The sequence below is a fragment of the Morus notabilis genome, unplaced genomic scaffold (assembly GCF_000414095.1).
Source record: "Morus notabilis unplaced genomic scaffold, ASM41409v2 Scaffold497, whole genome shotgun sequence".
NCBI lineage: Eukaryota > Viridiplantae > Streptophyta > Magnoliopsida > Rosales > Moraceae > Morus > Morus notabilis.
In genome coordinates this window covers 3,910-29,425 of record NW_010356640.1, presented here as the reverse complement: position 1 = coordinate 29,425, position 25,516 = coordinate 3,910, and the positions used below count along the sequence as shown (strand labels likewise).

General features: G+C 35.2%; 3 protein-coding genes across 3 annotated transcripts; 1 reads left to right on the top strand and 2 right to left on the bottom strand.

The window, feature by feature from the left end:
• Window positions 1-277: 277 nt before the first annotated feature.
• Window positions 278-4,087, top strand: LOC21386451 (argininosuccinate lyase, chloroplastic). Its single transcript, XM_024166960.1, has 6 exons — window positions 278-667; window positions 1,072-1,452; window positions 1,958-2,106; window positions 2,307-2,598; window positions 3,181-3,345; window positions 3,435-4,087. The coding sequence occupies exons 1-6, from the start codon at window positions 326-328 to the stop codon at window positions 3,681-3,683; spliced, it is 1,578 nt and encodes a 525-aa protein (XP_024022728.1). The 5' UTR covers window positions 278-325; the 3' UTR covers window positions 3,684-4,087.
• A 505-nt stretch (window positions 4,088-4,592) lies between these two features.
• LOC21386450 (kinesin-like protein KIN-4C) lies at window positions 4,593-8,267 on the bottom strand. The gene is made up of 11 exons (XM_010088353.2): window positions 8,056-8,267; window positions 7,330-7,443; window positions 7,137-7,253; window positions 6,922-7,002; window positions 6,670-6,741; window positions 6,478-6,571; window positions 6,327-6,370; window positions 5,788-5,861; window positions 5,621-5,683; window positions 5,361-5,505; window positions 4,593-5,191 (listed from the first exon to the last, which is right to left on the bottom strand). Exons 1-11 carry the CDS (start codon window positions 8,161-8,163, stop codon window positions 4,733-4,735), a joined length of 1,371 nt encoding a protein of 456 aa, XP_010086655.1. The 5' UTR covers window positions 8,164-8,267; the 3' UTR covers window positions 4,593-4,732.
• A 2,764-nt stretch (window positions 8,268-11,031) lies between these two features.
• LOC112092094 (kinesin-like protein KIN-4C) lies at window positions 11,032-19,640 on the bottom strand. Its single transcript, XM_024167345.1, has 28 exons — window positions 19,606-19,640; window positions 19,245-19,384; window positions 18,482-18,628; window positions 18,239-18,391; window positions 17,900-18,153; window positions 17,587-17,765; window positions 17,331-17,455; window positions 16,972-17,008; window positions 16,731-16,822; window positions 16,533-16,649; window positions 16,315-16,428; window positions 16,129-16,212; window positions 15,783-15,987; window positions 15,410-15,510; window positions 15,163-15,261; window positions 14,946-15,059; window positions 14,757-14,873; window positions 14,469-14,549; window positions 14,151-14,222; window positions 13,942-14,035; window positions 13,823-13,854; window positions 13,618-13,703; window positions 13,282-13,353; window positions 12,939-13,166; window positions 12,692-12,836; window positions 12,141-12,224; window positions 11,451-12,011; window positions 11,032-11,355 (listed from the first exon to the last, which is right to left on the bottom strand). The coding sequence occupies exons 2-28, from the start codon at window positions 19,377-19,379 to the stop codon at window positions 11,032-11,034; spliced, it is 3,852 nt and encodes a 1,283-aa protein (XP_024023113.1). The 5' UTR covers window positions 19,380-19,384; window positions 19,606-19,640.
• Between the last annotated feature and the right edge of the window lie 5,876 nt (window positions 19,641-25,516).

Genomic DNA, 25,516 nt, shown 5'->3' with positions numbered 1-25,516 from the left:
AAAAAAAAAAAAAAAAAGGTGATTAGTGAAAAAAATAATAGAATGACAAAAATGAAAAAAAATGGTGATTAGTGGAAAAAATAATAGAATGACATCAAAATTTTGTATAATAACGTAAATAATAGAGTTGAAAAAATTTGGATTCAATTTCTATCAAAACGCCCGTATCCACGCCAAACCCAAAGACGAGCCCAAACCAGAACCGGGTCGGGTCTCCCACGTTCGATGCCCAAATCCAATTCCTCGAATTCGATCGATGACTCACGAGTCATGAGTCACTACTGAGGTTTTAACATACAAAGCGCCAAAGTATAAGCCGTCAGCTATGGAGTCTGTCGGCCATTACTCTGCAACTCCGAGTTCGCTCTTCCTCTCCATCTCCTCCTCCTCCTCAGCCAAGCTCTCCGGTCAGACCTCTCTTTCCTCGCTCGCTTTCTCCCACAGACCGATAATGCCGAAGAGAGAGGTGATTTCCGCCTCTTCCCAAACCCAAGCCCCTCTCTCGCCGTCGCCGCCGGAGAAGGAGAACAAGCTCTGGGGCGGAAGGTTCGAGGAGAGCGTCACCGACGTAGTCGAGCGCTTCACCGAGTCGATCTCCTTCGATAAGGTCTTGTATAAGCACGATATCATGGGGAGTCGTGCTCACGCTTCTATGCTCGCCAAACAGGTTTCCTTTTTCTCGTTTGATTTCTTCTTTTTCTTGTTTGGCTCCTCGGTTGCTTAAACTCATTGTGCTGTTTGGTTCATGGTTTTGTTTGGTTACTGAGAAATGTAGTGGGAATTTCGAAATCATTGACCTTATTGAGGAGTTGAATGGGCTTTTGTTTCAAATCAAGTTGATATATATATACACGTATATTTTTCATGGGTGATTGAATTTAACATGCAATGAAATTTGAGGATTTTTTTTTTTTGGTGCTTTTCTTATTAGGAATTAGACTACGTGTAATGTGCTCTGGATGCTTAATGAAAAATGTGTTCTTGCTTGCATTTTGTAGTAGGGATGATATTACAATGCTCATAAACTTAATAATTTGAGTTTATGGTGAAATGTGAATTGTTATGTTGCAGGGATTGATGAGTGCAAGTGATAGGGATAGTATTCTTAAAGGTCTTGATGAGATAGAGAGGCGCATCGAAAAGGGCGAGTTTGTCTGGAGAACTGATAGGGAGGATGTGCACATGAACATCGAAGCAGCGCTTATTGATATGATTGGTGAACCTGCAAAGAAGCTTCACACTGCTCGGAGTCGAAACGATCAAGTGTTGACTGACTTCCGTCTATGGTGTCGGGATGCGATTGATTCTGTCGTCGAACGCGTTAAACATCTTCAGGTTGCATTGGTGAAATTGGCATTAAAGAATGAGGGTCTTATTGTCCCTGGTTATACGCACTTACAAAGGGCTCAGCCTGTTCTTCTGCAGCACCTTCTGTTAGCATTTGTTGAGCAGGTTTGAACTGATCCTTTTTACTTAGATTCGTAGGGAGTGATGTGGTTTCTATACATGTCTTGATATGATGTTATGATTCCTCGCTTTTTAGGAGAATGAGGTCCTGCAATGAGAATAGTTTTCCGTAATCAAGAATTGAAGAGCATATTGATCTATAAAACATAAGATTTAACTTGTGGTATTTTTACACACAAGCATAAGAAATGGCAAAAGAAGTCTCTTCAAAGAACAACTACGAGAAGAATGTGCAAATCCCAGCTGAACAAGAATTTTGTTATTTCAACTTTTTAATTAAATCCAAAACTTAACTTATGAATTTCAAATCCTTTTATTAATTTATTTTGGTTTTGAATGTCTCATCTATCATGTATGCATGTAGATCAATCTTGTAGAGATAATCAGGTATATTATTATAGAATATTTGTGCCTTAGGTTAGGTTAGTAGCTCTCTCCTATCCTGTCTGTGTCCAGTGATGTTAACTGTGGCCACTATGCTCTCTTGTAGCTTGAACGTGATGCTGGCCGTTTACTAGATTGCAGAGTTCGCCTGAACTTCTGCCCGTTAGGTGCTTGTGCATTGGCTGGTACTGGCCTTCCAATTGATCGGTTTATGACTTCTGAGGCTTTAGGATTCACTGCTCCCATGAGAAACAGGTATGTTCATTGGTAATTTTACAATTATCATGGTGTCAGCATCCATTATTTTTAGATTTTTGCTTCATGGTTCAATTTCATATTAACCTGGCCGGTCAAAATGATCTTTTCCTATGTGCTTGTGCCTTCTATATTGCTAAGTGACGTTTGGCTCCCTTGGATAGCTTATAGCTGTAATAACTTCATCTATTGTTTGACAGTATTGATGCAGTGTCAGACAGAGATTTTGTCTTAGAGTTTCTTTCTGCTAATTCAATCATTGCCATTCATCTTTCCCGGCTTGGGGAGGAATGGGTTTTGTGGGCATCTGAAGAGTTTGGGTTTATCACGCCTAGTGACTCTGTTTCAACTGGAAGTAGTATCATGCCTCAGAAGAAAAATCCAGATCCTATGGAGCTGGTCCGTGGAAAGTCTGCTAGAGTAGTAGGAGACCTGGTTACTCTTCTAACACTGTGCAAAGGACTTCCTCTTGCTTACAATCGTGATTTGCAGGTGAAAATTCTTTCTTTTTTTTCTTTCTTTCTAATAAAGAAAAGCTCTAGTAGTTGGAGACCTACTATACATGTTTATGGACCAAAAGAAAAACACTCATGGGAAAAAATCAGAAATACCACTCAAGATGGTAAAAAAATATTATTTCTGTCATTCCTCTCAAAAATAAATGATAGTCATTTAATTAATAAGGAGAAACCAAAAGGTCACGATGGCACTCAATTATTTAGAATGGCGTGAATAATAGGCCTACACAAAACCATGGCAAACCATGTACTTTTTCAACACCCACCCATCTCATAACATGGTTACACATGTCCCCTGGTTCAGTAAAAGGTCCAAAAGTGTATATCTCATGTATGCTTTTGAACCCCACACCAGTCATATCTTGGTCTGAGCTGTATATTTGTCCATGCTCTATACAGAACTTTGCATGGTATGATCTATTTTTCTTAAGTTTTTGAATTCACCCATATTCATGTGATGTAGAGTGAATTCGTTTGGTATTCCACTATTCTCTTCCTGCACTCTTGCTACTTTTTGATTTTGAGTCGGAAACATTTTTCTTTTTTCTTGAGGCAGGAGGACAAGGAACCTGTATTTGACAGCGTCAAGACAATTTTGGGAATGCTTGAAGTGTCAGCAGAGTTTGCACAGAATATTACCTTCAATCAGGACAGAATTAAAAAGGCTTTACCTGCTGGATATCTCGATGCTACAACACTAGCTGATTATCTCGTGAAGAAGGCAAGTTAATCAACCTTCTTTATTCACCAATTCAAATAATTTGTTTATTTGATAAGTTATTATTGAGTTCTGTCGTCTTGTTTCTGCAGGGAGTACCCTTTAGAACTTCTCATGACATAGTTGGGAGGTCCGTTGCGTTGTGCGACTCAAAGAACTGTCAGCTTCGGGACTTGAGTCTCGATGAGCTGAAAAGCATAAACCCAATGTTTGACAAGGATGTTTATGATTATCTGGGAGTAGAAAATTCTATTGAGAAATTCTGTTCATACGGTTCCACAGGCTCATCATGCGTTGCCGATCAACTAAGTTACTGGACTGCCAAACTTGAAATCAGCTAAGAGTCCTAACTTAAGATTCGTTCTGAAGTTGTCACAAACGAAAAGCCATCTTTGCTAGTCTAGAGGCTTAAAAGTTGAAGACTGGTGCTATTGAGATTCCAGAAAACCGATGCAGCTAGCTTTACGAATTCTAACTTATGTGATGGCTCAAGATCTAAAGTCTTCTGCTTTCTCTTAAGGTTTTTCTATTAAGGATAGAATTTTCTGTATTCAATTTCAAATTTGTTTTGTTAAAATCCCATTCTCTGGTGACTGACTGGTATTTGTCACTTGCCGGAAAATAAAGGATAAGTTCTAGAGCATACATAAGAGAATATGAGAACAGTTACTTTTAGTTTGCATTGTTATTTGACAAGTGATTTTGTGGAACATAAAATTGAACGACTTGGATAGATTTTCCTCTCCCTGTCAAAGTACTTTTCACATTTGAAATGTTTTTCAAGATTAACAAGCCAATGATGATAGAAGAGAGAAGCAAAGCTAAGGTAGCGAAGAAAAATAATAAGAGAAAGGAAAAGCGAAGATTTTCTTTATATGATTTCTGCCACATTTTCACATCCATTTTTGTTGGGTTAGTTTCCAATTCCTCCCCCTCCCTCTAATTTTGTGTTTTTCTTATGGATATCCTTCTATTTCTGAAAAATAAGAAAAGCTCCTTTAAATTTGAAATTTTTTTACATATTCCTCCCTTGAGGTGATCAGTGCAGGAAAATTTTCATGTAAGTCAACATATTTGTTTGAACCATTTTCTGTCCAAAATATTGCAACGTATTAAAGATCAATGAAACACTCGGGAATCGTCGAAGGCTGAAGCCTCATTGTCAACGCTATCGAGGTGGTGCAGCTGCTTAATGTCCAGCTTATGGTAATATTTGAACCGAAAGGGAAAAAAAAAAATGCAATGCATTTGTTTGGACTAATAACATTTATCATCCAATCCTACTATAACATGAGGATTACGTTTCTTGGATCTCAATTCAATTCAATGGTGTAATAAACAAATCAATTTTATATCGCAATTCAACAACAAACAATCATCGTTTCCAGTGTTAATCCGCTTTTCTGGTAGATCGCAGCCGTATGTTCCCGATGTCGGATAAGGGTTTCTTGTTATGCCCAATATTGGGCTGTTCAAGTATTGCAAGTATCATGTCACCTTGAGAAGTACATGTGGTGCTCTTTACTGCTCCAACGATTGTTGAAGAATCAGCTTTGGCTTCAGAAACCTGGGACTGTGGTGAGTCATTCAACTGTATCTGGAAAGCTTCTCTGTTGGTGCACTTGGCAGATGTACAGCCACATGATGTCCCACAGCTGCCACCCATTTGACGACATCTGCATTTTGTCGTTTTGCACAAAGACCTCTTACCGCATGAGCAGCATACGCTTGATGTGGTCTTGTTCCTTGAAACATTGCTTGGTTTGAAATGTTTTGATCCTGATGTGCTTGTGTCCTTCACTGACTGATCACTTCTTGAAAGATTGACAGAGATATGACTTGAATCATCCTGATCAGTGATCATCAGAAATATTAGACAACGCTTTTGGAATATTATTATTATGTCTCTTGATTTCGAAATACAACGCTTTTGGAATATTATTATTATGTCTCTTGAATTCGAGATACATTTTGCAATGTATCACCTAGAGGTATCTAGGGGTTCCAAGGATACTAACCTGTGACTTTTTGCCATGATCAAGTTCAGCTTTTTGTAGCTTTAATTGCCTGACCAAACTGTTTAAGCTAAGTACTTGCTCCTTCAGCTCATGTATGTCTGGATCCTCCTCGATAGAGCGAACATCTTTCTCCTGTGATAAGCACCTTAAGAAAGAGAGAAAAGGGTTAAAACCAAAACGCCATAAATATAAGTACTGCCAAGGGAATGGACACTCCAAACTTTACAGGAAGAATACCATAGACAAAGACTTCTTCTCACCTTAAGTTTTCTTCCTTCAGCACCTCTACTTCTTCCTTTAGCTTAGCACTCTCCTCAGCCATTCTAACAGGATGAAACAAGAAAATGCATTGCTAAAGTTGATCCATGTGGCTGACGCACAGTTTCCAGAATACGTATTCTACATGAGAGAGAGAGAGTAAACTCACACTTCAATTTGACGTTCGTATTCAGAACACCATTCACTCAATCGCGTTGTCTCTTCAAGCTCATGCTCTAAACCCTGCATCAATTGTTACATTATTTCAGAAACGTTGCCCAAGATGAAAAGTGAAAAAAAGAAATCATGAAAAAAAAATAATAAGGAAATGCCATGATAATACCATATAAATTGTAGCCACTTATAAGTTTACTCGTTGAAAGCATTCGTAATGCTGAATATAAACCATACTTTGCCTACAAATTGTCCTAGCAGTAACGAATGCTTGGAAGTAGATATTTTAAAAAGTATATTAACACTTGTCATGTGTCAAAAATCAAAACTTAAAGCCATAACACTATTTACTAACTGAAAGACTGCGTCAACTTGCAAGAGAACATCCTTGTCAAAGAAATAAAAATGTCAACAGATCTTCCACATTAGTACATACAACCTGGTGAACATCGTGCCACCATATATTATTATAGAATAAATTGAAGAATAACTGTCCCTAAAAGCCGTTAAATTTTCTACGTTTTGGCCAAGTACCTGAATTCTTGGATTATCCCCATTTCTGGCACCATTTCTGGAACCTACATCACGTATACACCAAGAAGGGAGGACGTTAAATTTTTATTTAGCTCATGATATGTGCTTCCATGTACAGACACGAGGTAAATTGAGGAAGTAGGATCCTAACCAGATGTCTTGCTTGACAAAGCTTTTCGAGATTCTAACAGCTCTTTTAGACGTTTAGCAGTCATGGACGCTTCTACAGTCTTTCGCTGCAAAACCTATTATGCAAGGATCAAAGGATGATATATTGGATTTAAAGTTGCACAGATGGAAAACAAAAACGAAGGGATAGCTAAAAATTGAAAAGTAGAATTACCATCTTCAGTCTCTGGTTAGAATCTAACACCTTACGCAACTCATACTGATTCCTCCTACTCTCTCGCTTGATCTATTAATGCCACAAAAAAACTTCAAAACTTTTCAAATATCTTGACAAAATAACAGTTCAAGATATAATGGTCAAATACTTTCTAGAAACATCAAACCCAAATACAACAAGTCACTAGAGTAAATCTCAATCTTGGATAATATGACGCCAAAAATGGAACGGCAAATTCTGTAACAATACCTGAAGAACTTCTTTTTCAAGCGAAGCCTTACATAACCGGAACTGCAGAGATTCCATCTTCAGCTTACATTGCAGTTGAACCTGAATAGTAAAAAAAAATGTTGATAATGAAGAGTAAATAACGACCCTTACATGGACGTCTCTCATCTATTTATACATATATATATATATATATATAACACACACACACAAACAAAAAACAAAAAAAATCTCACCTTTTGAGTCTTCAAACTCTGAATCTCATATTGCAACTGTTTTGTTGCTTCATCACCTCTGGGTCTTTGCACGGAGAATTGAGACTTAATTTCAAGCTTATTCTTCAAATCCGCAACCTGGATAAACTGATTCTAGTCAAAGGCTATGCAAAATTTTGTTTGACGTACACTCACTATCTAAACTATAATTAACCTGGTCTTCAAGGACAGTCAGCTTTTGAAGATACTCTTCTTTGAGCTTCTGGGAACTATCAGTAGGAGTGGATGAAGAATTTGCAAGCTTATACCTAAGCTCTTCAATCTCCTTCTGCCAAAATTCTCCAGAAGAAATGTAAGAAACTTTCGCAATACTTAGAAATTAAAACCCACATGTTAAGAAATCATTAAGAAAGAATACCTAATGTGTTTCATTTCCTTTTCTTTGAAATGCATTTTAATTAGAATTTCATGCGCTATCCACATATTGTTCCATAAAATGTTTAAAAATATTTTAATTCAAACAATCTGAACTTTTTCATATTTGGCTTCGATTTAAGATGGAGAGGAACTTAAAAGACTCAGCATTCTCTTGATTTAAGTGAAAAACCCCCAAATTTTCCTCAGAAATTCAAAGCAGAATCGAAACAATTATACGAATACAATTCTTTTTTCACTCATTTCCCTTTCCATTTTTACAACAATTTTCTCCTCGAGAGGACAGACTCGAGCTTCAATTCCCAATTCCCTCAAAATCGCAACAACATTTAGAACATCTAGGGTTCCAGTAACTCCACGTAACATCATCACACTCATCCAAACAAACACCGCCGCTTCCACCTTTACTTTTCCTACGATTTCTCGCAAACCAAACAGACTCCTCCAGCCACAATTCAGAGCACAAACTCGAAATATGGATAATCGAAAACATAATTTCACCTACCTGATAGGATTCATTTTCCAGTTCGAGCTCGCGGACTCTGTTCTGGCAATGTCGGAGATCATCTCCGCTGCAGTCGGCGTCGGCCGATCCACGCCTCGTCTTCCTCATGTAATGGAGAGAAAGAGAGAGAGAGAGAGAAGCCTTTCTCCGATCAGCGTGGAAGTAAAACGCCGGCGAGGGACTAGGGTATGGCTCGGTGGAGCTCCGCCTATAGGATCGGATGGATTTAAAAGAAGTATTTTGCAACGCTCCTGATATAGTGGGTGGGTCTGTGAAGAAGCTCGTAATGATTGCCACGTCATCGCTCGTGTTGTAAACATGGAGGGAACAATTTTGATTCAATTTTGCCACGTCGGATCAAGTGAACGTTGAGGCTTAAGGACTGTTCTGTACTATCCGCTTTTCTTTTCTTTTCTCTTTTCCTTTTTATTTATTTATTTATTTATTTTGAATGGTCTAATAGGAATGCTTAGTAGTTAGTGCACACATTACACACCTATCTAATGGATTTTTTTTACCAAAAAAAAATAATCTACTGGATTGAAAAGGAATCATATCTTGATCTAGACTTTATGTGAGAGCTTTTTACTGTAGTAAAAAAGTTATATGTGATTATTTATGAGAGCTTTTTACTGTAGAAAAACTCGAATCAGCGAAATGAACGGACCCTATGTATACTTGTAGCCGTGCTCTATATCTACACATCAATTCTTTTCACAAATTAAATTTTTTTATTACAGTATTTTTTTCATAAAAATTTAAATTTAAATTTTTTTTACAGTATTTTTTCTCATATAAAAAAATTAAAGTTGTGATTTAAATGGTAAGAAAAACACACCTTACAGGTTCTGCATGATATGTTTCTCTCATATGTCCAAAATCATTCATATTTGTAACATGAGAATGACATTTAAACTGACCACTCTCTTACTAATTTTCTTGTAGCAGGAACTAGGAAGACAAAGAACCTGTATTTGACAGCGTCAATACAACTTCTGGGGATGCTTGAAGTGTCGGCACAATTTGCACGGAACGTCACTTTTAATCGGGACAAAATAAAAAAAGAATTAAAAAATAAATTCACGTGAAAAAGTTAAATTATAGGATAATATAACAAATATATTCACATACAACGTAAGTAGTGTAATTGAAATATTATATAATTATTATGCCTTTTATGGCAATTGTAATTTGCGATACATCTTAAGAATCTCACTCCTGAAAGATTATATATCTAATTAAATTTAAATTTTTATGAAAAAAAAAATATTACAATAAAAACTTAAATTATGATTTGAATTAACAAAACAAACAATTCTTGGTATCCATAGAACATGAAATGAGTGTTTTTTATAGAAGTGTTGCTAGATATATAATCTAAAAGTTGAAGAGAATTGAATGAGCAAGAGCACAAGAGGTGTTTTTTTTTTTTTTTTTTTTTTTTGTCGTAGCAAAAAAACATTATTTTTCTTCGATAAAATGATTCTTAACTTTCGTCATGTTTCGCGATTACCCTAGAACATCGCGTCACGCAGTGGGAAGGTGGGAAGGTCCGTCGCTTTGTACATCTCAATAAACTGCAAGCTTCGGGACTCGAGTATTGAGGAGCTGAGAAGTATAATTCCAGTGTTTGATAAGGACGTATACGAGTTTCTTGGAGTAGAAATGCAGTTGAAAATTTTGCCCATAGGGTTCAATAGGCACACACTGTGTTGCCACTCAACTGAATTACGCCTTCAAAACATGATTTGAATTTATTGGCAGGAACTTTGTGAGAAAAAAAAGAAAACTTTGCCCATAGGGTTCAATAGGCACACACTGTGTTGCCACTCAACTGAATTACGCCTTCAAAACATGATTTGAATTTATTGGCAGGAACTTTGTGAGAAAAAAAATTTTAATATTCAAATTTTTTGTTAGATAAAAAACATTAACATGACCATGGGGACTCGAGTCTTGAGGAGTTGAGAAGTATAATTCCAGTGTTTGATAAGGACGTATACGAAGGTCCGTCGCTTTGTACATCTCAATAAACTGCAAGCTTCGGGACTCGAGTCTTGAGGAGCTGAGAAGTATAATTCCAGTGTTTGATAAGGACGTATACGAGTTTCTTGGAGTAGAAATGCAGTTGAAAACTTTGCCCATAGGGTTCAATAGGCACACACTGTGTTGCCACTCAACTGAATTACGCCTTCAAAACATGATTTGAATTTATTGGCAGGAACTTTGTGAGAAAAAAAATTTTAATATTCAAATTTTTTGTTAGATAAAAAACATTAACATGACCATGATTTGAGTTTGAGTATAACTTTTACACAACTCATAAACTATCAGCAAAGTTTCCTGACTCATGTGATGGCTTAAGATCCAAAACTTAAAACAGTTCTGTAGTCAATAAGTGCTATAGAATGGGTAACACAAAACTAATGATTAAGTTTGGCCTATGTTTACAATTTATAAGCATTATTAATGTTGAGAGGGGGGTGGAAAATGTGATGTCTTAGAAGAAATATCCCTACCATTGCTTCTATTTCATTAAAAATTCATCCCACCACCAATTCAATTCAAATCAAAACTCTGAGAAATAAGTTTTTTTTTTTTAAAAAGTATAAGAAAACGCGTTGAGACCATAATTGCAGAATATATACTGAATCAAGTTTTGAACAAAATCAAAGAAGAAAAAATTTTATACAAATTGAATAGTTCTCTTGCGTTAGCTTTGGCCCATATTAGCAAAATCCAAAACAAAATAAGTCTTGAAACTCAAATTAAGACCAGGATTTGAGAAACAAAAGGTAAGTGTGCCTAAAGCTTTTACAACGGCAGTCTTATAATCAAGTATTAAGGAATTTCTGTTTCCATTGGATTCAACAACAGTACATGAGTAGAAAAAGGTGAAACATGGGGCACTACTTTGGGCTAGTCCACTGTGTAGGTGAAAAGTGAAGCAACGACCGTTGCTGGTACCTCGCTTACTTAAGTTAAAGGCCGATCTTCCGATGTTTTGTTCCGCTGGATAGGACTTCTGGGAGGAGCATGAATTGCGGACTCCTTGTTGACACCTGATTCCTCTGGTTTATCAGCATTCCTCTCTCTAAAAATACCACCAGTTGTTGCTGCAGATCGCATTGCCCTCGGTAACCTAACCGGAATTTCAGGCTCAGTTGCACTACTATTATCGGGCTTCTGAGGCGGTTCACTTTTTTCTGGCTGCGAAGGAGGCGGGGGATTGGTGATAAGCTGTATGGTGGATTTTCTCCACTTCTTCCTCTTATTAGGCTTTGGTGCATTTGATTTGCCCTGTAATCAAGGGAAACCACAAGAAAAGCTTTTTCAAGCTCAAAACAAGAATCATAAAATGTTACTGCAAAAGGGTATTTTTCATGTGTATATACCGTTGTGTTTCCAATGTCAGAGAGAGGTTTTCTTCTTGGCCCGCCATCTTCACTTGTCTCAGCCGGCTTCTCCACTAATGCACTCTCAAGCAGCATTGCCCCATGAGAAGCAAGAAGCCTATTTTGCTCTGATGTTTCGTCACTTCCTGAACCATCTGCTATCCCTTCAGCCATCTCCGACTGGAGCGACTTGTCGACATCTCGGTTCGAGCACTTTGCAGATACACAGCCACAAGACGCCCCACAAAGCTCCCCAGAAGATCGACACTGGCATTTGGTCGTTTTGCATGAGGAGTATCTGCTGCAAGAGCAGCACACTCCTGATGTAGTTTTGACAGCAACACCCTCAACCGAACTGTCCATTTTCAAGCTTTCTTGATCGTTGCTGCTTGATGAACCACTAGACTGATTTTTGGATTTAGAATTTCTTTTCGTAACTGGGCTTTTAGCTGCCCAGTCAATGTCATCGTCATCGGCTACCCAGTCAATGTCATCGGCATCTGCTTTTTCTGACTCAGATGTATCCATGTCCTCCAATACAATAAAGGAGCTCCGATGATCCTACAATCATATCATAAATTGAGAAACACATCATTTATTGGTGGGAAATTAGAGAATGTAATTTGGTTACAAGTTGTCAAGTTCTTATAAATTTTTCAGCTGTAACCAATGAGTCTAGCAACCATCAACCTGCTTGCGTAGATCATACTTATGTGCTCCCATATATGTGGAATCTCCTGTGCTCGTCATAGCATATTTTTTGAGGGCTGAATTCTGTTCAGATATCACATAATGAAATAAATAAATATCTTCGTATCCAAAAGAAAATTTAGAAACTAGAGACAAAAATATATGTGCTAAAAATTTAAAATAGCAGAAAATTCACATTACCAATTTGCCAATTGAGAATAAACAGGAATTGCGAATAAATATAGAGAACATGACGAGTTTGCTACTCCAAACCATACGACTCAAAAGAATTCAAATATCACAACGACCATCAACTAGAGATTATATAAGTCACTAACTTAACTTGAAAACAATTCACGTATTTAAAAAAAAAAAAAAAGGAATAACGTGAAAACTTTGTGATCCTAGAGTAGTTTAATTAGACAGAATGTTGACCAAATCCAAAACACATATCATTGAGAATCACTTGGCATGATTTCCAATAAGTCCAAAACTGCATCATAAAAAAAATGTATTTGTATCTATAATATTGTGAAAACCAAGAAAACAACCTGAGATTTCACCTGATGAACAAGCTCTGCTTTCTGCATCTCTGATTTTCTAAGCAAACTATTTAAACGAACAACTTTTTCCTTCAAATCCCTTATTTGCGAATCCTTCTCCCGACATGCAACTTCTTTATCCCGTAACAAGCACCTTGAATGACACGAGAAAATTCTCAACAAAGGTACATAAAAATAAAAAATAAAAAATAAACTATTGTCTTCCTTTTAGACATTTGTCGGATAAATTTATTACCTGGAAGAAGATGCTAAATTGAACAGATAATTCATCAAATTTTTTGCATCAGCAAGAGAACGAACGTGGTTCCAACGTCCCCTGCCACTAAAACCCCTCTCACGCTCTTCGGCTTCCGATAATTGCGATGCCATCGAAATAAGGGTGCTAGATGAAGTAGCAAGCATGTTTTCAAGTGCAAAAATCCTTGAATTTCTTGCACCAGGAGACAACGTTTCAGGGCAGTTCCTATAAGAAATTATTCAAGAAGATATAAGTGAGCATTTTTTGCAGATTTTTTTTTATATTTTATTTTAAGAAATGACATCGTCATCTACTTCATATCTAGTGGCAAAATGTTCACCTGGAATTAGCTTGCTTTGAAATTTCCGCTTCTTCCTTAAGCCTGGCAACCTCCTTGGCCATCCCAGCCCGCCTGGATTAACAACATGTATTGCTTGAATCAGATTTTATACCATCACCAAAATAAAGTAGGGAAATTAAACACATGTGTGTGGGAAACTGGATTAAAAAAGAAAAAGAAATAAAGAAATAAAACAATCATATATTAAATCAACATGACGACAAGAAAATCTGATGCAGGGAAGTCTAGCATTTTCAATGTCAAAGAATGACAAAACCTTAATCTGGACAATCCTTGTTAGTCCTGAAGTAGCGTAACACAAAGAACAAGACTTACTCTTCCATTTGTCTCTCGTACTCGGTGCGAACTTCATGTACACGTACAGTGAGTTCAAGTTCGTGTTCAATTGCCTGCATCAGAGCCTTCTCAAAAGAAACTCACGTATGTTAGAAAGCAACTTTACATTGTAAAAAAAGCCTCAAAAACCTAAACAAACACACACTTAAGTAGATAGAGTTATAAACCAGTAATCGATAAGTACCTGAACTCCTGGACCATTGCCATTTGCAGTCCCTGCATATAAACAGATGAGTTATAAATGCCTTATAATGGCGCAAAAGTGAAAGTAACAGCCTGGTGCAGTAACAATAAATCACTCACCTGTAGTTTCACGAGAAGAAGTTCTCCGAGATTCTAAAAGTTCTTTTAGCCTTTTTGTTGCCATCGAGGCTTCTTCCGTCTTACGTTGTAAAACCTATAATGCAAACACAAATGACAAGACCAATTTTTTATTCGTAAATTTTTTTTTTTTTGAAGAAAATTTTCTTAGATTGAAGTCAATAGCACCGTATGTAAGCATTTGTGCTAACCATTTTTTGCCTTTGATTCAAAGCTAATAGCTTGTGCATCTCATATTCGTTTCTCCTTCCCTCTTTTTTAAGCTGGTTTTTGCATACAATATATAAGGAAAAACGTTTAGTAGTAGAAGAATGGATAAGATATTTAGGTTACAGTAGCAAGATTTGTAGCAAGAAAATCCTATAACTGTGCTCACACACATAGATGCGATTATCTATGTGCGTGCGTGTGAGGTGACATATTATATACATCAATACAAGGAATGTAAGAAAATAACTAAATCAGAAAATAGATTTTTTATATATAAGCTTGCTCCTAATCACATATACCTGAAGAACTTCTTTCTCTCGTAATGCTTTCCATAATCTAAACTGCTCTGACTCTTGTTTGATCTTATGTTGAAGTTGAACCTGGAAAATACAGCATTGCGTTTACAGTTTAATAACTTCTTTCATTAGTAACAAGCTTTATATTGATGAGGAACCAGTACAAGGCAGAGGAAAAGGAAAAAAAAAAAAAGAAAGAAAAAGAAAACACACACACACACAACAAATAAAGAAACTTAATTACGAATATCATATTGTAGGAAGAACAATTTTTGGAAGCAAGCTTGGCACCTTTTGACTCTTTATTTTTTGAATCTCATCTTGTAGTCGTTTCGCTGCCTCATCACTTTTCTGTTTTTGTCTCAATAGTTGAGCTTGAGCATCTTGTTTCTTCTTCAACTCTGACACCTGCAAAAGCAAAGGATTAAGCAAAATATGCAAATCGCCAACAATAAAGGTGGTTAACCAACTTATTGTCACCTGCGATTCAAGGATGTTTAACTTCTGCAAATAATCATCCTTCAACTTTTGAGCACCATCATCAGAAGTAGATGAGATGTTTGCTAGGTTGTGTCTCAGTTTATCAATCTCTCTCTGCCAATCGCAAGAGAGAAGAGAATGGTTTATTATTAATTATTACCAGACTACCTGTCATTTAAATGAAATCAGAACAAAGCTATAACAAAAGAGAACTGACCTGTAAAGCTCTCTTTTCTAGTTCCAACTCATGAACTTTTTTCTCATAGTGTTGCTTAAGAACTGAGGTATCAGCACTTGCAAATCGCTTCATCTCAGCCTTTAACAAATTTGTGGACAGACAATAATATAAATTATATGAAGAAGAAGAAAGCTCCAAAGATTTAAAGTGGTATATCAATAGTTTAATATCGTCAACAATTGGAGCTAAGTAAAGTCACTTTAGCCAAAACTAAAGTAATTCTTACCTCCTTTTGCTCCAATCTTTTGTCCAATTCGTTTAGCTCATAACCCAATTTTTCTTGAATAGAAGAATGTTCTTGCTCCTTCTCATGATCCACAATCTCATCTGCATATGAGTCAAAAAGAAGTAACTATAAGAAATAAATATCAGCAAGTTAATAATATCACTTCTAAATAGAAAAGTAAAAGACAAAAGGCCACCAACAGAAAGGTATAGGAAAACAAAATTTATGTTAGATTAATTTTGCACAAAAACCAACAAGTTATGATCGAAATATGCTCATGCTCCAAGATATTTGAGCGTGAGGGTAGATTAAACTTTAATAATCAAATGGTTAGTAAAACCAGAAAAAACCGGAAGAGTTTCCAAAATGTTACCTGATATGTCCCCACCTTTGCAATCATAATCAGATGAATACTCATTACTACATGGGAATAGTATATTCTTGGAGCGAAATTCTTCATCATCTGAGTCAAAACAATCAGTCAATCTTTGTTTTGAGTTGTTCAGATTCTTTAACTGCAACAATTCTCCTTCTAATGCTTGAATTTTTGCTACATAATTCTTCAACAGGTCATAGTTCTGAAAATTACAATTTAAACCATGTGTCAGAGTATACTATTAGTCAAAAGATAGAACAATAGATTAAATGTATGGGAAAAAAAAAATAAATAATACTTCAATCTAACAATTTAAGGAGGAAATAATTGAATTTAATCGGACCTGATCAGAATTTGAGTCAAGCTCATCCCAAGATTTTCCATTTCGTGCCAATTCAATTTTCATTATCAGTTTGTCTTTCTCAACCTACAACATTCGAACATAAGGGAAATCGTACGGGTTCCATAGAGAATACGAATCACTAAAGAATACTTTTCTTACAAAAAAAAAAAAAAAAAGATAAATAACCTGAGCATCAAGTGCACGTTGCGTTAAATGCTCAAAAGTGACTTGGCGCTTTTGTACCTCCCTTTGCAGCTCTGTATTGCTTGCTTCGAGTAAAGACACTTTCCTTTTAAGAATCTGCAAATTTCCAAGGATTGTAGAAACACAAAAACAATAAGACATGTGAATGAGAACAAAAGAATCAATTCTTGTACTTCAAATACAACTATACAAGGATATACCTGCAAGTCCTCGTATGGTTGACTGGCATCTCCACGATAAAATAGAAGCTCAGCTTGCAATTGCTCAATTTCGCTCCGCATTCTTTGCAATTGGGCTGCCATTGGATCCCGGTTGATCTAATCAAGCCAAAAAAAGATTGTTAAAGTAAAAACATGAACCTCAAAAATGATCACTTATGTGTTGCACAAGAGACTTACAACTGCCTTGTTTTGAATGTTGCGAGCACGATTTGCGTACTTTAATGTGTTCAATGTTTCCTCAGCATTTGTGTCAGCGGGACTAACACAAGCTACATTATAAACAAACAAACATATAAATATATATATCTATATATGTGTGTGTGTGTGTGTGTGTGTGTGTGTGTTATAAGCAAGGAAGCACACCAAAAAAAGTTTCAACAGCGAAGACAATCTTAAGTTTCAGTAAAGAATGACATACCAATCATCACCGTCTTACTGTTTCCTCCGAGAGAATCCTAGAAATTCAATTTCAAATATCAGTCAAAAGAATGTTTTAGTTAGAGCATTCTGTTCTCAATAATGACCTTATTTCATCAAATAACTTGGGTTTTATTGTATCATTTGCACTTAACACTTTCAGAAATTGGGCTTGAGCCTTGAAAATTATATATAGCCCCAACAGTTATTTCTTAACTCTCATATGGTCAAAACAAATTCATTTTTCCATTGCTTAACTAATATGTTTTCAGCACTCCCCCCTCTGTAAAGCTATCTACAAAACCATGCTCTAGTTGACTGTAACAAAAAACTGTTGAAGGAGAAGTACTGTATGCATACCTGTAATAAACGAGTTAACTTGCTGTCGCGATATGGAACATGTCCACCTTCTTTCCGTTTCTTGTCATCTCCCAAGGCACTTATCACGTTGCCCAAAGCCAATAAACCCTTATTGATATGAACGCCTAAACCACAGGACCATAAATCAATCAAATAATTGAACAAGGATACATTATTAAATCATAAGCCACCAGGGATCTACAAATCCACTTATATAGTACATTATGGAAATCTATTTGGAGCCCGGAGATCATACCTTCTTTAAAGCGCATACCATCAGCACCAGTTCGCTTTGCTCGCTCAGAACCTGCTAGATCCACTAAGTGCAATTTCGCACACAAAATTTCATCTCCAATATCATCATTACTTGCTCCATTTGAGCCATTACTAATCTTCTTTTGCTCTATGGTTATTGTGAAAATAGCATGTGAACGGCTGAGAAGACAAAATAAATAAATAAATAGATAAAATAAAAATCTTTATAATGCTTGATATTAAACAATGTCTTACCATTAACTGAACAAAACTCTAATGCTACTAAGAAAAAAAAAATTTTGAAAGTGTCGTACCTTGATTGACTATTCATGTTTGTACTCCCAGTCGCACGAGACAAGGAGCCACGAGACAAATACGAAGCCATCTCTTCTTTTGTGCGAACCTCGGCCTCAGTCACACCAGCAAGTGTTATTCCTCCATTCACCGTTTCTCTAATTTGTATGGGAGCTCTTGCAGGCCCAGAAGCCTTGATAGGAGCTGCCCCTTCATTCTTAGAGGAAGTTATTGCGTTCGGATCAAGTAAATCAAACACTTCTTCTTTGAATATCTATCATTTCAAAAGAAAACAAATGTGAGCACATAAACCAATAATTAAAAAAATAAAAGGAACAGGTAATTGAATTATGGTTTACCTCAATAAATGATACCCTAATCAAGAATTCTGTGTTCTCTTTCATTCGCTCGACCCTTTTGAAAATAGTCTCCATTACTTTGGGTATTATCCCGAAGTTACTTCCTTCCCCTGTGTAATTGGTCCCCATGGTGTAGGTTTTTCCAGAACCGGTCTTCAATGTGAAATACAACAGACCCATTAAGTAACAAAATACATGAACTTAATAGGCAATAAATCCAAGTATAAAAGAAGTATATCAAACCTGGCCATAGGCAAGCACTGTTGCATTGTAGCCCTGGAAGAGTGCTTCCACTAACGGAGCAACACTATCCTCAAATATTGAGGATGAGGGTGATCCTGTGCTTCGGTAAACGTAATCATATGTGAATGCATGTGAACCAATTTGTACCTATTAACAATGAAAATTTTGTCAAACTTAATTCACGAAAACTACAATGGATATAAATTGAGTTCGAGATCAATTAATACATAATCAAAATAACACAACCAAGAAAGAACCGGCTGGTTCAAAGTTCACACACATTCATGAGATTGGAAATAAAAAACAGCTATTGGTCCTAAAATTTCTCAAACTTAACAACCCAAAAGCGCTCATACTTAATTCACAAGGACCCAACAGATAACTTTTGAGTTGAAATCAATTAACACGTAAACAAAATAACAGAACAAAGAGAAAAACCAGCTGATTCAAACGCATTGATAAGATTGCAAATGGAAAAAACATAGATTAGTCCTACAAAAAACGACGATTGGTAACAAAAAACAGCAATTAGACCTTAAATTTCGCAAACTTAACAATGCAACATTTCTCATACTTAATTCACAAGGACCCAACAAATATAACTTTCGAGTTTGAAATCAATTAACACATAAGCAAACAAACACAACAAAGAGAAAAACCAACTGATTCAAACACGTTGATGAGATTGGAAATGAAAAAACAGCGATTAGTCCTACAGAAAATATAACAAAACAAACAATCAGAGACACAAAGAAGAAAGTACCTGTGGTTCACCAGGAACAACGGAAATGCAATCCGTACAGCCGACCAAAAGCTCTGATGTAATCAGCGGTCGGATATTAACCGCCACACGAACGCATTGCGATGAATCTACGCTCTTCGCTTCTGAATTCTCCATCAACCCTAACAATAGCCAAAAAACGGAACGAATGCAATCAAGCGAATCCAAAATTAGGTTAAAGCTCGCAATCAATAAATCAATATAAAAAAACAGGAAAAGGAAAAAGATGAGCTCTGAAATAAAGAAAAAGCAAACAGATTATGAGTAAACGGATTAGAAAAAATCTTGAGCTAATGAATCTGCGATCTGAACAAAGAGACGCCATGAACGGATCAGAAAGTACCTGACGCTAATGGAAGAGAAGGGCTGCTGTGTGTGAGAGAGAGAGAGAGAGAGAGAGAGAGAGAGAGAGAGAAGTGTTTTTGTTCTTTGTGCGTGCGTGCGTGCGTGATTTGCGAACGGGAAAGGAAATGTGTATGGACTGCGAAAATTTGAAAAGCGGGCGACTGGGATTTGATTAATCTGATTGAATAAAAGGCGCTCAAGTCCGAATTCAAATATAGGGGAAGAGAAGGGCCGTCACGTGCGTCTCATGTGGTTGGCTAACGGTTCTCTTATTATTTGCGGATTTATGTTTGGAAAAAATATATATTATATTTATATGAATTTAAGGAAATTTAAAAAAATAAGGACATGTTCTTTTGTTCAAAAAACTCAAAAAAAGACAATTCGAGTTCCAACTTTATTTAAGTTTACGTTCTTTTAAGTTTTAACTTTATTTAACTTTACTCAACTTTATTCAAGTTACAACTTCAACTCAAGTTATAACTCAAATTCAACTCAAAAATTATACTCCAAAAGAACAACCCCTAAATTATTTGGAAAATAGTCTGGCCCACTCAATCTTTTTAAAATATAAAGGGACTAAAAAAAATAAACTATTGATAGTTTTCTAATTTCAACCGTTAAATTTGTATTAAATATTGTTTATTTTGTAAATTTTGACATGACTCAACAGTTAAAAACTGACACTACTGGAAGGTCAAGCTTATCAAAGAAATTATGAAGAGAAAGCCCACAAACTGCATAAAAAGCATATAAAAAACAAAAAATAATTTACTTTTAAAGAAAAATGAAGCGGTTGAGAATCAAAAGGCATAAGAGATATAAATGATAAAATAAAATAAGCAGGCAGGTCAATTGACACCTACCTACTTATTCTCTCTTTTTAAAAAGAGAGAATGAAGCAAATAACATATTTGAAAGGAGTAATAAAAATTTATAGCAAAAATGAAGCGATTGAGAATCAAAAAACATAAAAGATATAAAGGACAAAATAAAATAAACAGGCAGGTCAATTGACACCTACCTGCTTATTCTCTCTTTTTAAAAATGGAGAATGAAGCAAATAACATATTTGAAAAGGGTAATAAAAATTTATAGCAAAAATCAAAAAAAGTAGAAATTAATAGCATTTCTTACATCACAAGAAATTAATAGCATATCTTACATCACAAAATTCAAAATCCCAAGAATATCCATCCCTACACCCCATGTCTCTCTTCTGTTCCTTTTTCCATTACTCTCCCAATGTTTGTCTAGGATCAGAAACTCAGTTTACCAAGTCCATTGGGTTTCGTCATCTTCTTTGACGATCAATCACGACAGCCTCTGGCATCGATTCAACTGTAGATTGTGAGCAAGCAAGAAGAGAGAAAGAGCGTGTGAGAGAATACGAAAGGGGGAAGAGAGAGAGAGAGAGAAGGAACGTGGGAGAGAAATAGAACACGTGAAAGTGGGGAAGAGAGAGAGAGAGAATGAACTTGTTTGGGATAATATGGGATTAGGTTTTTCAAATTTTGGTATTTTTTAATTAAAGATGCAAGTTTGGGCCGGACTAATACCCAACACTGTTGACCCGGGCCAACCCGCTTAAGTGTTCGGGCTGGGCCTTATTTTCAAGCCTGAAACCTTATTCGAGTTAGGCACATCTTTTTAAAAAAAAAATTTCTTAAAATACCTTGTGAATTTCGGGCCAAACCTCCTTCTTTTAGGGCCGATACGGTGAAAATAATAGGCAGGCCCGACTAGAAATTCTCATTTGGGCCGTTGGGTTTGAACTGAGCCGGATGGCCCGAACTTTCACCTCTATTTTTATTGTTAATTGTAATTTTAATTAAAAATGAGGATAAAATAGGAAAGAAATTCAAACTTTTAAAATTATGATATATATACTATCTAATTAAAACAATTATGTTATTCACTATTCTAAGTTTGAAAAATATGTTATATGTTGTAATTTCACTTGTAAAAATGAATTATTTGGAAAATATCCTAGCCCACTTAATCTTTTTTAAATAAAAAGAGAGTTTCTCTAATAAGGTCAGAAAAAATGAATTATTAATAATTCTTTAATTTCAATTATTAAATTTATATCAAAAATAATTTATTTTATATATTTTAATCTGATTTAACAGTTAAAATTTTACACTACTAATAGATTAGGACTATGAGAACAACTATGAAGAGAAAGCCCACGAACCGCGCGAAGAGCATATAAAAAACAAAACACAATTTTTTTTTTAAATAAAAAGACAAGCGATTGAAAATCAAAAGACATTAACACCTGTCTGCTTATTCTCTCTTTTGTCTATATCTGTGTTTATATAGAATCTACAACGATGGTTAATCCTATTCCTCCGAACCTACTATTGCTCCCTTTTTGGTAAGACTGAAACATTGATTATTGTTGCAACCATGGTTAGTTATCCCATTTCATTAAAAACGATGTAGCAAGAAACAACAAATTGCTATACTTTCATATAAATAAAAAAATAATAATAAAATGGATAGGGCTAGAACTGTAAAATTAATCAAATTGATCACCTATAAGTATCACACAACGCGTTAATTCGCGGCATGCTTTAGTCTCGTGGACCACGTGGAACTCACGGGATAAGCAGGATATATATGGTATGTTTACCTACGCGTAATCGGAATGAGCATGAATCGGAATGGACAAGATTCGGAGTTCGTAGGATCCGGAGTGAAGAATCGGAGTCAGAATAAGCTGTTTACTTAGTGATAGAATTCAGAATCGGAGTCATTTCAAATCTCATTTATACGTTTACTTACATCTAGAATCGGAATGAAAAAGTGTAAAAGTACTAATATACCCTTTAAATCAATTTGATATTTTCAATTTAAAAAATATATTGTGTACTTATTATATTAAAATTAATCATAATTAAAATATTTAGTGTAATAATTGGGTACTAAAATAGTAAATATAAATTGTACAATTATTTAAAATATAAAAATAAATTTAAATAAATTTAAATAAAATAAATAAAAATAAAAAATAGTGTTAAAAAATAAAATATATTATTAATTTATTAAAAAATAAAGTACATATTTATTATATTAAAGTTAACAATAATTATGCTAATATTATAATATTAGGCAAATAAAATAATAAATATATGTTGCATTTATTATTTTTTGAATTTTATTTTTAATTGTGTATTTATAAATAAAATAAGGGTATGATAGTAAATTAATATTAATATTAGGAATGAGAGTCTCAATCCCAAGGGGGGCATGAGAGTGCCAATCTCATTCCTCAATCCCAAATTTGAGTGGGGCTCACCAATCTCACTTTCATTTCATAATAAAAAAGAGCAAGTAAACATGAGATTGACTCTCATTCTCCACTCTCATTCTTCAATCCTGATAAGTACTGTAAAATTGGTATACTTTCATATAAATAAAATAATAATAATAATAAAATGGATAGACATGGCTAGAATTGTAAAATTAATCAAATTGATCACCTATGAGTACCACACAACGCGTTAATTCGCGGCATGCTTTAGTCTCGTGGACCACGTGGAACTCAGGTGATAAGCAGGGCATATCATGTAATGTAATTCAAGGTTCAATTTGACATACTAATATTTGGCTTATGTACTAACATATTGACTCGTTATTATTGTTGTTATAACATTTTCTTGCTTTTCTTACCCCATGTTTCCTTAAAATATATTATTTATCATTGTTGTCTTAATAAATCTTTTGTATTTCCTTTTCAACAAATTTTCTTATGCGATGAAAGCTATCGTTATCTTGCCTTTGCTCACACTCTTGGAGAGAACACAAACTTGATTTTCATATAGATGCAAGTGATTTTTTGTTAACACAACTATTTGGCACTTTTGTATTATCTAAATATTTTTAGGCAAATCGGTTAAAAAGTAAGTGTATAAGAGCAATATTAGCCAGAGGATGACTATAGGAGTTTCGAATTCTGCACAAGCTCAGTTATCTTGCCTTTGCTCACACTCTTGGAGAGAACACAAACTTGATTTTCATATAGATGCAAGTGATTTTTTGTTAACACAACTATTTGGCACTTTTGTATTATCTAAATATTTTTAGGCAAATCGGTTAAAAAGTAAGTGTATAAGAGCAATATTAGCCAGAGGATGACTATAGGAGTTTCGAATTCTGCACAAGCTCTATATATATATATATATATATATATATATATCTATATATATATATAGTTCTATGCAATAATGTTATTATTATTTATATTTTCTTAGAACAACCATCTTACTTTAATGTTCTTATCTATTTTTATTATGACTGAAAAATGCAATTAGTGAAGTCTTTATTTTCAAAATCGACCAAAATTACAAGTGGAATAAATAGGAAATTAGCTCATACTCTTGTCAACAAACTTACATGTGTACTTCCTACTATACCACCACCATGGATGGTGTTGGTGGTGGTGTTGTTCTCTTTCGTATACTCTACCTTATTAGACTTTTAAACCAAGCACTTTTTGTGCGTGCGTTCCGTTTTTTTGACGATAGCAATCTTTTGTGACTGTTCATTTGTAGATTGAGAAAACTCACGTTGAAATTTAAAACAAAAATTGGAAGATTCATCGAAAAGTTTCATGATTAACATATAATCTCCCTGTTCACTTCGTTGATTCGAGTTTAGAATTTGAGTTTTTTTACAGTAAAAAGCTCTCACAAACAATCACATCTAACTTTTTTACTACAGTAAAAAGCTCTCACATAAAGTCACATCTCAACTCGAATCAGCGAAGTGAACGGGTTGTTTCCCACCTGTATGGAGACAAAATAATGAAAGAAAAACAAAATCGATGAAAAAAAAAGTTACCTCGATCTTTTGAGATTTGAGAAACATATAGGGTGCGTTTGAAACTCATTTCAAAATGATTTTATTTTTTGTATGAAAATGAAAATGAAAACGTTTTTAATTTAAGACAAAAATAATTTTTAACAATGCGTTTAGTAGTTTTATCAAGAGATTGTTTTCAGTATAAAAAAACTCATTAATGTTTATCTCTCTTTGCTCGAGAGAGGAGAAAACGAAAACAAAAAATGAAAAATGACTAAATGTCATTTTTCATTTATCTTTCATTTTACACTAAACTAAAAAATCGTTTTCAATTTTGTTTTTATCTTTAATTGTGCCAAAAGCCGTTTTAAAATCATTTTCATTTTTTTTTCTTGAAAAACGTGAAAAATAAAAACAAGAACAATTCCAACACGATAATAACCTCTGTATTTCTATGCAAATGTGTTATCTTTTTATATTTTTGTCCTTACACTCTGAAAAGAGCAATTCAATAGAGCACCAGTGATGTTTAATACAATCCACTAATAGAAGATAAGTCCCGCAATGTGAGACCTATAAATAGACCCGCTTTTTATTAGTGATGACATTTGAGCATCTTTAAGGGAGCTATCTATATTTTAGCTAAATTATAGTTAAAATGGCTAGAAAGCTATTTTAACTATCAACTTTTTAGTGAGTCACTCCAATTAGAGGTGTCAAACGTGCCGTGTCGGGCACGACACGGCACGTCCAACACCAGGCCCATTAAGGGCCTGGGCCGGGCCTGGCACGACCTTGTACAGTGCAGGGCCGTGCTTGGGCCGGGTCTGAGAAGAAAAACTCAAGCCCGGTCTAGGCCCTTAACCCTAGTCCATAAGGGCCAAGGCCAGGCTTGGGCCAGCCCCGACCCTTGTATTTTTTTTTTAAAAATTAAATTAAAAAAAATATATCATATGCTCCCAAAAGATGCGATTTTATTGAATTGTCATAATATGAATAAGTACACATAAATGACTGCCTCGTTAAAAACCTTGCTAAGTAAAACCCGTGGGGAGATTGGGACAAAACCTTAGCGAAGGAAAAAAGAGTGCAGTAGCTAG

What these genes read in the sequence shown, in the direction of transcription:
- LOC21386450 (XM_010088353.2), bottom strand. Translation starts at nt 8,163, where the DNA reads ATGAGGAAGACGAGGCGTGGATCGGCCGACGCCGACTGCAGCGGAGAT. An exon ending in GGGATAATCCAAGAATTCAG is followed by an intron (nt 5,862 to 6,326) that starts GTACTTGGCCAA and finishes CAATTGATGCAG; the next exon opens with GGTTTAGAGCATGAGCTTGA. An exon ending in TACGAACGTCAAATTGAAGT is followed by an intron (nt 5,684 to 5,787) that starts GTGAGTTTACTC and finishes TCATCCTGTTAG; the next exon opens with AATGGCTGAGGAGAGTGCTA.
- LOC21386451 (XM_024166960.1), top strand. Translation starts at nt 326, where the DNA reads ATGGAGTCTGTCGGCCATTACTCTGCAACTCCGAGTTCGCTCTTCCTC. An exon ending in CTTCTATGCTCGCCAAACAG is followed by an intron (nt 668 to 1,071) that starts GTTTCCTTTTTC and finishes GTTATGTTGCAG; the next exon opens with GGATTGATGAGTGCAAGTGA. An exon ending in CTTACAATCGTGATTTGCAG is followed by an intron (nt 2,599 to 3,180) that starts GTGAAAATTCTT and finishes TTCTTGAGGCAG; the next exon opens with GAGGACAAGGAACCTGTATT.
- LOC112092094 (XM_024167345.1), bottom strand. Translation starts at nt 19,379, where the DNA reads ATGGAGAATTCAGAAGCGAAGAGCGTAGATTCATCGCAATGCGTTCGT. An exon ending in AACATGAATAGTCAATCAAG is followed by an intron (nt 17,766 to 17,899) that starts GTACGACACTTT and finishes TTGTCTTCTCAG; the next exon opens with CCGTTCACATGCTATTTTCA. An exon ending in AAAAAATAAAGAGTCAAAAG is followed by an intron (nt 14,550 to 14,756) that starts GTGCCAAGCTTG and finishes TGTATTTTCCAG; the next exon opens with GTTCAACTTCAACATAAGAT.